At 40.1% G+C, this 16,242-nt stretch overlaps 1 protein-coding gene across 1 annotated transcript in view; it reads left to right on the forward strand.

The window, feature by feature from the left end:
• The window catches only part of KIF5C (kinesin family member 5C), an 85,505-nt gene extending 70,929 nt beyond the window's left edge, over positions 1–14,576 (forward strand). Inside the window, exons 20-26 of the mRNA XM_056349851.1 lie at positions 335–436; positions 1,061–1,121; positions 1,878–1,949; positions 2,741–2,845; positions 5,109–5,325; positions 6,326–6,439; positions 10,789–14,576. Of these exons, the coding sequence (XP_056205826.1) occupies positions 335–436; positions 1,061–1,121; positions 1,878–1,949; positions 2,741–2,845; positions 5,109–5,325; positions 6,326–6,432 (664 nt within the window). The 3' untranslated portion in view covers positions 6,433–6,439; positions 10,789–14,576. The remainder of the gene's footprint in view (positions 1–334; positions 437–1,060; positions 1,122–1,877; positions 1,950–2,740; positions 2,846–5,108; positions 5,326–6,325; positions 6,440–10,788) is intronic.
• The last annotated feature ends 1,666 nt before the right edge of the window (positions 14,577–16,242 follow it).

Below are 16,242 nucleotides of genomic sequence, written 5' to 3' on the forward strand. Positions count from 1 at the left end.
TCTAGGCAATCCTGTTGTATTGTTCATTCTTTCATCATATTGATTGTATGGCCAGAGACTAATAAATAATAGGGGAATGAGAAACATGATGAAGCAGAACAGAAAGCTTGCAAGAGTTTGTGTCCTTTAAAAGAAAGGATGCAAGCCACTGAATTTAGTTCTCCAATATTTTAAAATATTGTTCTGCAGATTCTTTATGCGTAATTTCTTTCAGAATTTCTCAGTAGTTACAGCTTTGCTTCCTGCTGTCCTCTGCTTTGTTTGTGGACATTTACTCACCCTTGTTGATGGGATTTGGGACCAAGCTGTACTGACTTTTCCTTTTGCATTCTAGTATGAATCAGAAGCTGCAACTGGAACAGGAGAAACTGACTGCTGATTATGATAAATTAAAAATTGAGGACCAGGAAAGAGAAATGAAACTGGAAAAGCTCATGTAAGTCAACAGTTTTCTCATCTGGTGTCCTTGAACATAGTGCCTCTTAACGTGTCCACAGGCAGCACATGCTAGTGAGAGGCTTTTGTGTTGAAATAGTCACACTGAAGGTATCATTTCAGTAACAAAGCCAACATGCAGTACTAATAAGTGATTACCAATTACTCCATAGTTTTATATCATAGGCTTTTCAATAGTGGGTTTGATACTTGCCAAAAAAAGATTTTTTGAGAGCTCTGATTTTATAAAATAGCGCAGCAAGTGTTAAACGCCTCATTCCTTAATGCACAGCAAAAATAAACAAGAAAGAAGTTGGGGGTTTGGGGTGATCGTCTTTTGGGGGGGTTTTTTGTTGTTTTGTTTTTTAAGTAATAAAACAGATGTCAGAGTAAAACCCTTTCCTGGAGATTTCATGTGTGGGCACAAAAAATGGAGATGGTGGCTCAGCCGTTCCACGTGAGAGAGCTGCATATCTGGGACAGTCGACAGCATAATTACAGCTGCAGAGAGATGTACAATTTGCTCACATCTGCAGATGTTCTAATCAAACTGAATCTTGATTGAGTCTGTTCTGTGCTACATGGCTTCAACATTTTTTATTTGTGTTTAATGTGATCTTTCTAGACTGCTTAATGATAAAAGGGAACAAGCAAGAGAAGATCTTAAGGGGCTGGAGGAAACAGTGGTATGTCTTAGTTACACTTTATTGAGCTTTTTTATTCCCCCAGGTCTTCATCACCGATGTGTTACCAAACACTTGTACCTGTGCCTGAGGAAGTGATCACTTTAGATCATAACAGGCTACATTTGTGCATTTGGCCAAATCATGAAACTGAATTTTAAAATTTAAGAATAAAAACTATTCTTGTTGCCCCCCTGTGAATAAGCTATTATCGATAAGTTTACTGGTACTCTTTGTTTTGCTGTCCTTGTTCCTTCAAATCACCTGAAATAACCAGCATGCTGAATAGTGCAGCTACAATGAAGTGCTACACGCCTGCCTCGAACCTGACCAGTGTAACAGCTTGCTTGCTTGCTTAAACATCTTAAGTGCCTGTGAGCGAGAATTCGGAGCAGGCTAGTGTGTTTGCTAGAGAGTGAATCCAGAGTTCTTGCACGTCACTAGATGTGTGTAACCATGGCCGGTTTGTGAGACTTCAGCTTTTTGCTGTTGTTTCCCCATGCCCTAAGGCAGAGTCGAGGTCTTTTCCGAAGTGGCTTTGGCGTGGTGAGTACCCTGGGGGGTGCAAGAGCTCTTCAGTGGGGGACAGCGCGAGCACTGCTTTCCTGTGAGCTGCGCGTGCCTGCCGGCAGGTACAGCTCCATATGTAAATCACAACAAAGCGATGGTATTGACTCAAATCTGAGGAGGATTTTTACACCAGGCTATCTACAGTAGTGTCTTAGTGGTTTCTGCTTTTTATATTTTTTTTTATTCCAGGCGAGAGAACTTCAGACGCTTCATAACCTGCGCAAATTATTTGTTCAAGATCTTACCACCCGCGTTAAAAAAGTAAGACTGCACTCTTTTAAACCAAAGTGTCATCTTTTTTGCGGTATGTTTGGGATCTGTGGGAAGCCTTTAGTGCATGTTGGTGCAAATAGGATGTTATCTTTTTCAATAAGTGAGTAATAAGATTAAAACTGTTCCAATGTTTATTAGATTTTATTTGGTCCTAATTTGTTACGGACAAGTCTTGGTGGTTAAACAAAATGAATCAATCCAATTCAATTACAAAATTTCTCAAAGATGGTTTTAATGGTTACCAGAAATTATTCAATATAACTTGCACTAACTTATGCCACACTGAATGCTGTGGCCCTTTCTTTCTATGGGCTTGTGACTCGTCAGCCTTTTCCTGGCCAAATTATTATTTGGCAGAAATGAACGTATTATCAACTGTCAAAGATGAGTCAGAAGCTGCATAAATAGCCAAAGGCTTCACAATACTTTTCAGTCCTTTAGAGTAGTTTTGGAGAATGTTTTTATACTTTTTTTTTTTTAAGGTTGAAAACAGATATTACATAAAAAATGTCTCCCAGGAGTGGCAAAAAATGGAAAAGAGATTTTCCCTATGAAAATCTATTATTTTCCTATGCAGTATCCCTCCACAAGTAAGAATAGTTTATTTTTTGTGTAGTGGGGAATGTGGCTCTTAAAGATCAAATGAACAAGTAAAATAAATGCTCTTTAATTTGGGGCTCTGGAAGACATTTCTGCCTTTGGGAAGCTTGGATTCACAAAAGAGCTGAGCTTCCTCTTGAGTTTCTGCCTGGCTTTGAATGCTGCAACTCTCTATGCAGAGTGTTGAACTTGACAGCGACGATGGAGGTGGAAGTGCTGCGCAGAAGCAGAAAATTTCCTTTCTTGAGAACAACCTGGAACAGCTTACAAAGGTTCACAAACAGGTAGGGGCTCTGATTCCTTCTGCCTCTCCTTCTGCCTCTCCTTCCACCTCAAAAATTGTGCTTTTTTATGTTTAAAAGGATAATTTTTGAAGGTAACCTGTGCTGTCTGGGGAAATGGTATCTGTAGTTCTCAACTGAAATTCTTGGCATTGGGAGCTGGTGTTAGAGCTGCTCTTGCCACCACTGATACTACTTCTGAATGTGTTAAATTATTTTTTCTGTGAAAATAGATCCTAGGAGTTTTGGCAAGACTAATTGTCCCTGTATTGGTGTAACGTATAAAAACCAGCACCAAGTGTTTGTTATTACCTTGTGTGCTGATAGCTGGTTTCCAGATGGATCATGTATCCCTCGTTTTGACTCCTGGCCTGAAGCTGCCTAGAGTTTCTGGGCATGTCCATCTCTGTCTCCTCCCTCTTTTGTGGAGTTCCCCTTCCCTTTGGAATTCTGCTGTTCAGAGAGACAAGGGCTACGGAGAGCCCTTCACCCTAGGTACCCACTGTGCAAATGGGGGTGGAGGGGATGTGTAGTAGGCTAACGTTTCGGGTATACGTCAAGGAAAGAGCCTTACCCTCCGCTTGCTGGAAGTGTGTGTATCAGTGGTATGCGTATATATCTAAGTAGCACCTTGTTAGATAAACTAGGCTATTTCTGCCCATAAGCATACTCCCACCCCCTTTTCAGATGACAGTATTTTTGAACTGTCCCACTATTCAGGTGTATAGCACACAACAGTAAAGACGCTTTTGATTTCATTTTTGAGTAGTGACATAACATTCTCCAGTGCAGTTTTCTGAAACTGTTATTAGTGAGACACAATACTCTATGAGATTTGCTTGCTTTATTCCTGTGGAAGTGCCAAAAAAGCAAGCAGTGCTGGACCATGACAAGCGTCCGCCTAAGGTTCGGTGTTTTGAGATTCCCAGGGAACAGATGGTTTAAAGACCTAGTTTCTAAATAAGGAAATCAGGACATGTTAGGAGTGTTTTTCCTTTTACAAGTTTTGCCTTTTTTGCACTCAGTTCACACATCTGCTGGGTTTTCAGATACAGATTTTTATAGCTCTCATTAGCATATATTTACTCAAAACCAGCTAGGAGTCTACATCTCATAGAAAACTTAGAGGGAAGAATGACATTGGACTTGACCCGAATGTGCTGTCATCCTGCTCTTATAACTATTTTGTAGAACAAGGGTTCAACACTTGCAGAAAAAGCACATTGTGACAATCTTTTAGCTTGCTTTGTGTTTTTCTTCTGGCACTAAGCCTGAACTAGCAGGTGTAAAACATTTGGATTGTCAAACAATGTGTGAATGTTAGTACGTGCTGTTGCATTACTGTGTTATTAATGTGGTAGTTAAACCACTTTCTTCCTTTCACTCCAGAAAAGGGGGAATCGCTCCTTTGGAACAGTTTTCTGTTGAATTCTAGTAGTGGTATAATCTGTTCAGTAGAAATTGTACTGGATTTTCTAACTGTTTGCATCAGCTTTTTATTTATCAAAAAAGCAATCACCTCCCTTGGCTGCTGTTGCGTGTAAAGTTATATGTTATTGTGGTAATTGATAGACCTTGCTCAGGTTTGTATTTAATTGAGGAAGAGCATGAATTCAGAGTAGCACATGATCACACTTATAACTACAGGCCTTAAAGTGATTTTTTAGCAATGTCTGAGGCATTGAAGTTTCCAGTTTTCCCATATGCTTGAGTAGGGGACAAGTAGGTAAGCATGCCATAGCCACTGGAGATGAGTTTTTGATGATACCCGGTGTTACCTGTAAGCCATATTTCATCATTATTATTTTGAAATAATGAGGGTGATCAAGTATTTGTGAAATGCTGGATATTTCTGCGTTCTGAAGAAAAGTAGAATTTCTGCTGCAGTTGCTCTTAAAGTCTAGTAAAGCCAGTTGCAGTAGCAGAGTGCCGTGCAATAGCAGGGTTTGTCCTGGACCCCCCACCCTTCAGGATCAGATTTGTGAAATTTTGTTGAATGGAGTAAACTTACTTGTTCTTTGATCTGTCTCGAATAATTTAAATTAGTATTATACCTCAGTTAGACAAAGGAACTGCATGATTAAAAATAAATCTCGCTTTGACGTAAGCTTTTTACAGCCGTTTCTGGAAGAGGCCTGTTTCATTTGTAGTATACAAGGTGGGAAGAGGAATCGGTGGCTTTTTCTGTCTCTCCTTGTAAGAGGACCTTTCCCATCGGTCCTCATAGGTTTCTGACAGGATATTTCTGAAACTTCTTTTCTTGCAGTTGGTACGTGATAATGCAGATCTTCGTTGCGAGCTTCCTAAGCTGGAAAAACGACTTAGAGCTACGGCAGAGAGAGTTAAGGCCCTGGAGAGCGCACTGAAGGAGGCCAAGGAGAACGCCATGCGAGACCGCAAACGGTACCAGCAGGAGGTAGATCGCATTAAGGAGGCTGTGAGAGCCAAAAACATGGCACGGCGAGCACACTCTGCTCAAATCGGTAAGGACATGGAGCTAAAGGGTTAGTGGTCGCTCGCATACTTCATGGTTGGTCAGTTTGCTCGTGTTTAAATAGAGAGAGCTTTGAAAGCAGCAGTCCAGGGCAAACCACAGGGTCTGCTTCTCCTCTGCTGCACAGGAATCTTCAAAGCCTTCACTTTTTAATAGAGTCTGCCCCACCTAAAGTTTAAAGTGCCTCTGCTATTTAACTCAGTAAATAGATGGCATAATGGGTCTTGTGTGCCCTTCTAGTGACCTGAAAACTTGTCTCTTTAAATTAGTCTCTCACTTTCTTCCTCCTCCCCCACATACTCTCCTTCTGCTTTCATTCTTTCCTTGCCTTTCGGGACCTTGTCCCTTTCTCTTTTTTTTGCCCCTGATTACTTCTCCTTGTGATCTAATTTGGACTGTGTAGAGTCAAAGATCTTCCTATATAATTTAGGTGCTTGATATATCTTTGTGGTGTGATCTGAATGTGTGCATGAAATCAAATGGCATTTCAGATGGGCAATTTTTTAAATGATCTGTTGGAATTGCTAAAGTAGAAGGATAATGTTTTGGATGGTATGCTAACACCGGGGTCTTAAAACCTGAGAGACAATTATTTCCTGTTGTATGCTACGTCTTGTAGAAAGCCATCGCTAGCTTTGTCTCAGTGTCAGCTGAAATGATGTACGTAGTCAAATCGAACATAGAAAGTACATCCCTGACCACCAAGTGGGTCATGACTTCCCTCTGTTGTGTGGACAGTCCATAATCTTGGCAGACGTGAGGGGCTTGCACAGGACGGTTAAATGGTTCTGTCACAGGCAGAAAATGGATGGGTTTGTTGCTGGCTGAGGTAAGGGAATGCGATGTTCCGCAGAGGCAGGTTATAGACTGCTCTGCCAAGCATGGCTCCTTGTTTGGAAACAAGGAGGTTTGTACTAGAGGAGAAGGTGCGCTGTAGAAAGCCTTGTGTGAAAGCTAAATGTCTTGTTTGGTTTCCTCTTATTCTGCAGCCAAGCCCATCCGCCCTGGTCACTACCCAGCATCTTCTCCAACGGCTGTCCATGCCATCCGAGGGGGAGGGTTGTCAAACTCCAGCTACTATCACAACACCAAATAGACAAGAAGTAAGAGCAAAGTAACTTACTCTTTCACTGATCACCCAGTTTTTTCTATATTTCAGTCTTGCTTTTAGAAGACCCACAGGTTTGGTTTTTTTCTAGTTTTAGTAGGAGTCATTTGCTGATAATTTAACTGTGAAAATTAGTGAGGAGTGCCTTGTTAGAATGCCTTGCAAGCTGCTGCTGAGAGTGTTTATTTTAATGACTTAAAAATTTTTTAATAAACTGAAATACTCTGGTAGATCTGTACTAAAATTCACACATAGAGGTGTGAAACTCATGTAGTAAAAATAGAGTTCAAGAGGTTCCTTCTGCTCATATAATTTTTTGCTTTCTGTAACATGATTATATTTCTGTTATATTATATAGAATATGATTTTTATATATATATAAAATTGATAATATATATAATATATATAATATAATAATATATTTTGATATTCCGGCCTGGGACAGGGCAGAGCAGCCGTAAGTGGCAGCAGCACAGAGCTTTCCAAATTTGTGTGTCACAGTTTGGCAAACTTCACTTTTGTTTCTTTTGCTTTGCACTCTTATTCAGCTGTCTTCAGAAAAAAAATGGAAATACTTTAATTGCAAGGGCTTGAGGTTTTCTCCTAAACAAAAATCTCATCCTGGAAAGATGAGCAGCGTATTCCCATGAGACTGCTTCATGTATCCTGTCCTCCCATTTATTTTATTACATCTTCTATTATTTTAGATGACAACTTTATGTTACAGGCGTGCTAAGAGTTGGATGGTAGTGACTGGCTGTGAAAAGCCATTAAAACCGCTAAGTTATCCCTCCAAGTTTGGCTTTTTTCTCTCCTTGAGGATTAATTCTGGCTTATGACTCTGTTATGACAGTTTGTGGGTTCCTTTAGGCACTCGGCATTCTTGGGTGTTTTTTTCTTTTTCTTTTTTTGGAGAATGTTTCATGTCATGCATGCATGCAAACCATCCATCACATCGCACTCAAGCTGTTATTGTGTTGTGCAGATTGTTTCTGTTCATTGTGTTTTCCATAGCTCTGTAGCTGCAAGCAACATATTTTCACTGTGGATGAATAAGGGCAAGTCTTTGCTGAGTGTTTTTGTGCATTGGTTCATTATGAACTGAAACTGGCTTTTCCATCTCACAAGCAAGATAGCTTGTCTATCTACTTCATTGCATCCCCACCTCCGTGAAAGAGCAAAGGGAAAAGGAGTGCGATAAAAGCATGTAAAATATTTCCAAACATATATCATAACTGCTGCTTTGTGGGAAAAAAGACTGCTACCTGCCTAAACTGGGTGGGCCTTTAATATACCATCTGCTAGGAAATTAAGTGTCAGACTCAGACAGGCTATACATCAGGTATAGGCACATGTCAAGTGAACGACTGTAGGTTAATAAAAGTTACTAACAAAATAAATGCACTTAAAACCAGATGGGTGTATAACAAGATAGGGTTTTGGAAATCAATCAAAAGTCAATCAGAAGGCATGGGATACCTCTTAAATGTTTTAGATGCTGACTTTTAGATTTGAGGGCAGTGGAGGATGAGCAGATTCAAGGCACACTTGGAACACGTTGCAGAGGAGAGCTCATGGACAACAGGGGTGGAGGAAAAGAAGATGGAAGATCTTAGAAGAAACTGGGTAAACTTAAGGATTTACAGTTTCTGAAAAAAATGGGGAAAATAAATACATCTGAAAACCAAATGGAAGCCCTGCTGGTTGGAATGAAGCGGTTGAAAAAGTGTCTCTGTGTGTGGGTTTTTCTTAATGGACAATAGTGTTCCTTTATGGCATTTCTTGGTCTAGTTCCCTTGTCACTCAAGATTCAGTCTAATGCCTGGCTCTGTTAGGCCATACATGGGGTCTGTAAGGCAAGAATTTGAAATGTCTTGGGAGTTGGACTCAACAATCCTTATGGGTCTGTTCCAAGCTGAGGTATTCAGTGATTCGATTCTATGATTACTATGCCAAAGAACCACATTTCAGGCTTTATAGTTGGTTTTTAAACTCAGTCAAGTTCTAGATTTTTTCCATACACCTAGAAAGAGTTCTTGAAGATGTAGTAAACTAAGGCTGGGCAGTGATAAGAAGGTCACTTCTCATCAGTTTTGGTCCTTCGGTTAAGATTATTGGCAAGTTGCAACTGTTTGGCTGGCAAATGATTTTGGGAGTACTGGAGTAATCTGAATTCTGAGCTTGTAGGATCAGGGGCCTGAGTAAGAGTGTTAGTAAAGGTACTACTTGCACATGGAAAACTTTATACAGATTATTTCCGTAATATCGTCAAGACATTTCTGTGCTCTGTAGAATTACACTCTGCTTTTGAATGGCATAGTTCTACACAGCTAGAATTAGAACAGAACTTTCTTGTATGTTCATTTAATAGCAGTGAAATAAAGGTGGGGGTTTTATATGTTTGTTGCCAAGTAACATCCCTCTTTCTGGAATGAAAACTTTTATACCAGGACGAGGAGAAATTTATCTTGCATTCATTCATTATTCACGGTAAAGATAATAGACACTTACTGCTGTTAGGCCAGGCATTGATTATGATTGATTACCCCTCAGTAACAGCCAATATTGCTCTTGCTGTTCTCACAAAGTTCATTGGTAAAATTTCTTCTGCCAGAGCAAGTGGTGCCCTGTGCAGACTTCTAGGTTTGCCTTCACCAGCTTTCCAACACCTTTCTGAGGGACTGAGCTGGAGGATGCTCTCCTGGTATCAATAGACCTGTGAGCACACCGGGGATGCTCCGGCGCTGCCTGGGAGCCTTGGGCAGGCAGACCAGCAGCAGATGCGTTGATGATGTGTGTTTTCATATTTCAAATCTGAAGGGAGCTGGTTATCTGCCTATCCTCCCCTTCTAATATTTGCTCAAACTTGTCTGATACCTCATTTCGAAAGAGAAGGAAAGGACTGACGTGAAGATATGCTAAGGACTGCAGCAATGCTCCATCATGGTATACTGAAATTATTAAAGCAGCTTGTTCTGGGATCTGCATTTGTGAAATACACTGTGCAAATAGGCTCTTGTCTGTATGTCCCTTATCCTAAGGTCTCTGGTATGTTCCCAGCACCTCCCCATCCTTGAGCAAGATGAATAACTATATTTAATCTAGGCAGACCGTAGATAATCTAGCCAGTAAGATGCATAAATTAATAACCATCCTGGTTTCCTTTAATAAGGATGACAACTAGGAGCTAACTACAGTTCCCACCATTAATTTAGGGTAAATTTCAAAACCCTGATGCATCAATATTTACATATTTATTTATTTTTATAACTTGATCTTGAATATGAACAAGTTTTCTTTAAGTAACTATACAAGAAAATGCTTAATTGAGGCAAACACACCTCTCTTTGTAAGGCTGATTTTTGTATTAGCTAATTTAAAAATGCTAGGCACTTCCGGTTACTTATGTGGGGCTTTCCATATGGCTAATGAGTAATGCGGGAGGAGAAAAAGTTCAAACCCAAGAGTTTTTAAAAGTCTGTGTTTTAAATGTTTTATAATCAAATTTACACCTTTATACTTGATAAGTGCCTTGAACTTTGCTTCTGGATGGAATTGCTATTAAATTAGTGAGAGACATGCCTGCATATTGTACATATATAAAATTATATAGCGTGTATATATATATATATGAAATATATGTTGATAATATAAATGTCAGGGTATTGTATATAAATATACTATAGTCTCAGGATATTATATAAAATATTTTTCTTGATTTCTGTAAACACATATTTTTTTATATATATATGTGTGTGTGTGTGTATCAGGAAAGTACCTCTCTGTCAGGAGACATACAGAACAGGAGGATTGTTTTGGATTTATATTTTTTCATCCCTTCATTTTATAGTAAGTTTTCAAACTCAGCTGCAGTTACTTCCTTTACTTGTTACATAAGATACACACACACATTTGCTCTTTGCCATATCCAAGTGCCAACCAGTGGAGAGAAATCCTTTTAAAAGAACAGAGACATAAAAAGAAAAAAAAAATGTTAGACCTTTAGATAGTGTTTAGGCAAAACATAATGCCACACTACAGGAGGCAAAGAATTAATTCAAGAGAATTGTTTCATTATGATTGTGCCAATTTGTGGGCTGGGAACTTTGAAGATAAATCTGGCAAAATTCCTCTCCAAGACTTAGTAACTGAGACCCTAATTTTATGAATTGTTAAAATTGTGCTTTGTGACGCTCATTTCATGGCCGTTATGGTGGCTCTTTGGTTGCTGTGCATCACGTTTCTATGAAGTGCAGGTATCAGTTGATTTGCCGTGTTGCATATCTGCTTTATAATCTCAAATATCCACTAATTATCATTACCTTTCTTGCTCTCTTTTGACAGGTCGATTCCACTTAGCATGTTAAGGACTGTCATTAAGTCACTAGTTTCTTTTTTCCCCCTCTTCAACCTGATCCACATCCTGTTCATCCTGCGCTTCCTACAGCCATCTGCAATGCACTGGTCCCAGGTATTTTGAGCTTCGTAGGATCTTCACGTGTACAGAAGTGTTCAGCTCAACTCTTCTACAGATACTTGTACAATGTATTTAACATAACCATCTAAGTAACGATAGGAAGTCTGCCACTCAGAATCTCTCACTGACTGCGTTTGACCCCTTGGCGCTGGTTAGGTTGGGGCTTCTACACTCAGATTGATGCATTTTTGAAGTCCTCTGTTGCATCTGTAAATCCCGACTTCTGGCATCAAAGAATTTAATGATTCAATGACCAAGTGCCATCAAAAGCAGGTGATTGTGCTCTGTCATGACTGATTTACTGTATAATATACATATTATTTTATATTTTTAGGGGATGAAAATGTGCTGCTATATGGTTTAATTTTACTGCTTACATTTTCAGAAGTAAATTTCCCCAAAGAACCATTTGTAATATCCTGATAAAATCTTTGGACTGTATAAAATAACCTTTATTGCAGTACCTGGTAAAGATCAAACGGGATGCAGAGAAATCTGTTAGTATAGATCTAGGTTTTGAAGTTTGGTAGTTACATGAATATATCTGTGTGACCTATTTTAAAATTAAGATCTGATCTGCTTGTAGTTCTTCCTACAGTGGTGGGTTTTCCTGGAGTGTGATGGCTAGCCATGTGTTTGTAAGCGTTGTTCTCTATGAAATTTTGAAGGCTTTCAGAATGCTGTGGAAATCTTGTCTTGGAAAAGCTGACAAGCATCCCCCCCCTGCCCGCCTCCCCCTCCCTCCCCTCGCCCTTTCCCCTTCCCACATGCTTTTGGCAAGCCCCGATCTGTTCACACTGGAATTCAGATGCTGGAGTGAACAGTCCCCTACCAGAACAGACACTACCTTAAAGAATAAAAGAAAATAATCTCCCAAACCCCAGACCCTACCTTAAAAAAATTGCATAGAGTGAGTCAAAAGGAAGTGAGAGTTGTATACTCAAGCTGTCCTTTGCAGACCAGATATGGGAATGCGTTTGTTAGGAGGTGAAGAGTGTATTGCAAGGGGAAAAGAACGTCTTCATAAGTTACAATATACAAGTCATCCTAGGGATGGTATGCTTGTGCTCACGGAGGTAAGGATCAGCCCGCTTGCCTTTCTTGGAACTCTCTCGTGTCACACAGAAAGTTTCTGTCTTCTCAGCAAGGGGGCACTGGAATCGTGCTGGGAAGGTTCCGCTGGCAAGCAGAAGCTACTCCTCCTCCTCTTCCTCCCTGCCTACCGCTTCTGTGCCACACACATATCTTCCGTGTTCAGGTGTGCGTAGCATGCAACGTTATGTCTTAATGAAGCGTGGGTTCTAGGAAGGTTACAGCTGAGCATAGCCGTTCTAGTCTTGTTTTGCAGGCGTTTGCTCTTATTTAACTTGAGATTGATTTATTATTTTTTTTATTACTTAATGTGTTTGTTAGTAGATGTAGAACTATTTAGTTGATGTAGAGCGTTTTGAAAGATTGTGAATTGACTTTAGATATTTTTTTCTACTGAAATTATTTAGGTTGGTGCAAAGTAAGTTGGACTTAATTTAACTGTTGGGGTTTTTTTTTAATGTTGCACTATTTTGGGGAGCATTTTGCTAAAAAATATTTAATGAAGTTGCAAATTTGCATGTATTTAATTTATTTTGTATTTTCCAAAGTTTTATATTTTCTTTCTTTATGTGCATGTGCACTGCCAGAAAAATGAACTGTGAACTTGCCATATGCAATCTTTAATAAAATTACTAATTCAGAACTACTCTGTACTATCTTATCAGCTGTTCAGAGCTGCAATTTCTACTATGAACTAATGATCCTCTTGTTTTGGTTCTCAAACAGTTGTCTTGGAAAAGATACCAAACTTAATTGCTGTCAGAGATTTTGTATTGTAGTAAACCTTTTGTTCTGTCTCAGATTCAGAGTTCGATATGGAAGTATTTTGTAGATGCAGCATTACCTTAAAAAAATAATAAAAATGTATCAAGTTCCTCACACCATCACCGTTAGTTATGTATGGCAGTTTAGACAGCTTTCTTCAGCTTGAGTAATAAGTTAGCTTTGACATCTCTTAATTGTGCTAGTGCTGATCAGCCAGTCAGTTCATCTAGCTAAAATAACGTTAGGTTTCTCCAAGTTAACTTTTACATCAAGACTGCAGGAGGATTTTCTATAACTGCAATAATGAAAAGATGCCTTAGGCTAAAATTCTCAAAAAGGAACACAGAGATATTTACACGATTGGAAATTATTGTCAATTGAACTTACTCTGCTTATATATAGATTCTTGGTTTGTAAGCCTATTTTAATTAGGCAACTTAAGTTTGTATTGCGTATTGTATATTCAACTTTTGTACCATTTTTAAGTCTTACACATTTTATATATAGAAATGAAAACCACACATCTGCTCTGCAGAAATCAAAACCTGTCTCTCGCTATTTCCACTACTTGATGCTATCTTACTTTCTTTGGTCTTTGAATGTTGTGTTGTATTTATTCTAGGCTAATTTTAAAGTTGTGATTTGTACAGCGCAAATCAAATTTCACATCTAAAATGTCATGCATGGGACAAATTTTGGTGGAAATACCGTTCACAAATGGAAAACGTACTTCAGATGGAACTAAAGTGCTTATTGTTTTTTTTGCTAGTAAGTAAAAAGTATTTCCTGCTCACTTGAGCTTCTCTTAATGCTATGTTAAAATATCTTGTGTTTGTCCTTGAGTTCACGTTTCATCGACTTGTTTTCTTGAAATCAAGGAAGGTTTGAAACCTGGAAAGATCTCGGCTGATGCATTTTTAAGTTTGTATTTAACTCAACAAGGGTGAGAGTGGATTATCCTGAATACTCTGGAAACTCAAAAATAAGTCACAAAAACTTTGCTACGGTAACTTCTGCCTACAGAACCTTATTACATTTCATTTTATAAAGCCTAATGGACTAGGATGCACATTTGCCTGATTTTTTTCTAAATAAGGCTTGGAAATAAATATTAAGCTGAACGTTGTTTTATTTGAATTAATGGGTATTTAAAGCTAACGGTGATGCAGGTCCAAAAGGAGAAGGCCTAATCAGATTCTCGTTACTGAATGAGAAAGACCCTGTGTAAACATGAATGAAGTACATCTCAGTTGGAAATGGAAGGAATCGACAAAGAAATGGGCAGGATAATCTTAATCTACCCTTGCTTTGATTTTCGTCTTCACTGTGCCTGTACAAACTGCGAAGTGCACTGGACAACATCCGCTGTGCAGGATGGAACACCTCTCTCACTCTCACAGTCTTGTCCATTGGAACACTGTTTTTTCGTTGTGGGAGAACCACGGGGGTTGAGGCATTCTGTAGAATTATACATGTCTAGTTTGTAAAGTGTGTAACGTGTACTGCAGATGTGTATTCTCTGGGCTCTATGTATCTTTACAGTAGTGTTCAATTTAGGAAAAAATAAATTGTGGACACATTTTGCTGGTAACAAGGGGAAATTTTTTGCCATTGCATCAAACGATGCTGAAATGTATTAAACTCTTGATAGCAGACCTGAACCCTCCTTCCCCCATCCCGTGGAGATAAGTCTTTTATCTTCGTTCTAAAATTCCATCAGAGATGGATGGATACACTGGCAGACTGCATGATGTATCATTCAAAACCCGTTACAGTGGAAAATAAAACTGAACTAAACTTTGCGGTGTGCATGTTGTGTGACACGTTACGTGCAGCATCTCTGTTACAGGGGTGCTCTGCCTGTCCTCGTGACGCTTAGGAGCAACCTGTTCAATGGAACCACGCTTGAGAGCGTGCTGGAGTCCACATCTGAGGCTGCTGTCTAGATTTTGGCTTTTCCTCTAAATCTGTAGAAAGTAATTAGAAGGCTTGGATGACTCACTGGGAAAGGAACACAGGATTATTTTTTATTTTTTGATAAATAATTGAATCTTCTCTACTGCCTCTCCATCCAAATGCTCCTTCTTCCTGCTCTTTTTTTCAGTAGCCTGGAGGATGACAGGGAGACTCTTCCACTTTTAACCTCTGCATGCATTTCCATTTTTATAGGAATGTTACACTCGCTTTATATACAGTGTAATGGAGTAAAAGTTCCTGCATCCTTGCCACCTCCCTTAAGTCAAACTCAGGAGCTTTATAAACAGCTTAATTTCAGTAATTATTAATCTAAGCATTTCTCAATTATATCGTTACTTTTCTACACAAATCTCTGGCACTCCAGAATTTCTGTAGAAATGGATTGCTCTGGTTTTGCTGCTGAGTAGATTTGTAATGAGGATTATGTGGGTTTTGCATCATTACTTATATATGTTCGTGCTGCTTTCAGTTGGGGCCTGGTACGAACCCAGAAGCATAGGAAAACATTTACAGCCAGGCTCTATCAGTGTTCTTGCTGGTGATGGGTGGCCGGTGGTGACTGATGGCCACCTGTTCCAAGAGCTAGGTGAAACGCCACTGTGCAACTACGTGTTTAGATGCACTACTTACATAGATCATAGAATCACAGAATGGTTTGGGCTGGAAGGGACCTTAAAGACCATCTCGTTCCCACCCCTGCCCCGGGCAGGTTTCCCATCAGCCCAGGCTGCTCCCAGCCCCATCCAGCCTGGCCTGGAGCACTGCCAGGGATGGGGCACCCACAGCTGCTCTGGGCAGCCTGGCCCACCGCCTCGCCGCCCTCACGGGGAGAGGTTCTTCCTGATCTCTGACCTGCATCTGCCCTCTCTGCGCTCAAAGCCACCCCCGTGCCCTGTCACACGTGCCCCTGTAAGAAGCCCCCCCCAGCTTTCCTGCCGGCCCCTTCAGGCGCTGGGAGCTGCTCTAAGGCCCCCCCGGAGCCTGCTCTTCTCCAGGCTGAACAGCCCCAGCTCTCCCAGCCCAGCTTCCCAGGAGAGGGGCTCCAGCCCCTAAGCATCTTCATGATCACTTGTAGATATACATGTAGATGATCATGATGATTAACACAGTGTGTTTAGTAGGACAGATTACTGTCCTGGCAGACTTAGAAATCCGTCTGTTAAAATTTGGAGTCAATTATTCCTAATCAGAATGAACTTTTGATTGCACTACTTTGGGTGCATAAGGAGTCACTTCTTCCTCACGCTCCCCGAGAAGCTGCTGTCTGCAGGATGAAGAGCTTTGGCTCCATCAGGGAGGAAAAGGCTTTCCAATTTAATAGTTTATATTAGGGACAGCAGCTGGGGCATCCCAAGCATTCCCCACTCGTCCTGCAGAGGAAGGCAAACGCTTACGGTGCCACACCACACAGCTTTTCGTGTTCATCAGAAAGATGCACCCTTTAAGATCTCTTAGATAAAGCTTGTGCCTGGATGATGAACTCAATT

Source organism: Falco biarmicus, chromosome 8, assembly GCF_023638135.1.
Source record: "Falco biarmicus isolate bFalBia1 chromosome 8, bFalBia1.pri, whole genome shotgun sequence".
Classification (NCBI taxonomy): domain Eukaryota; kingdom Metazoa; phylum Chordata; class Aves; order Falconiformes; family Falconidae; genus Falco; species Falco biarmicus.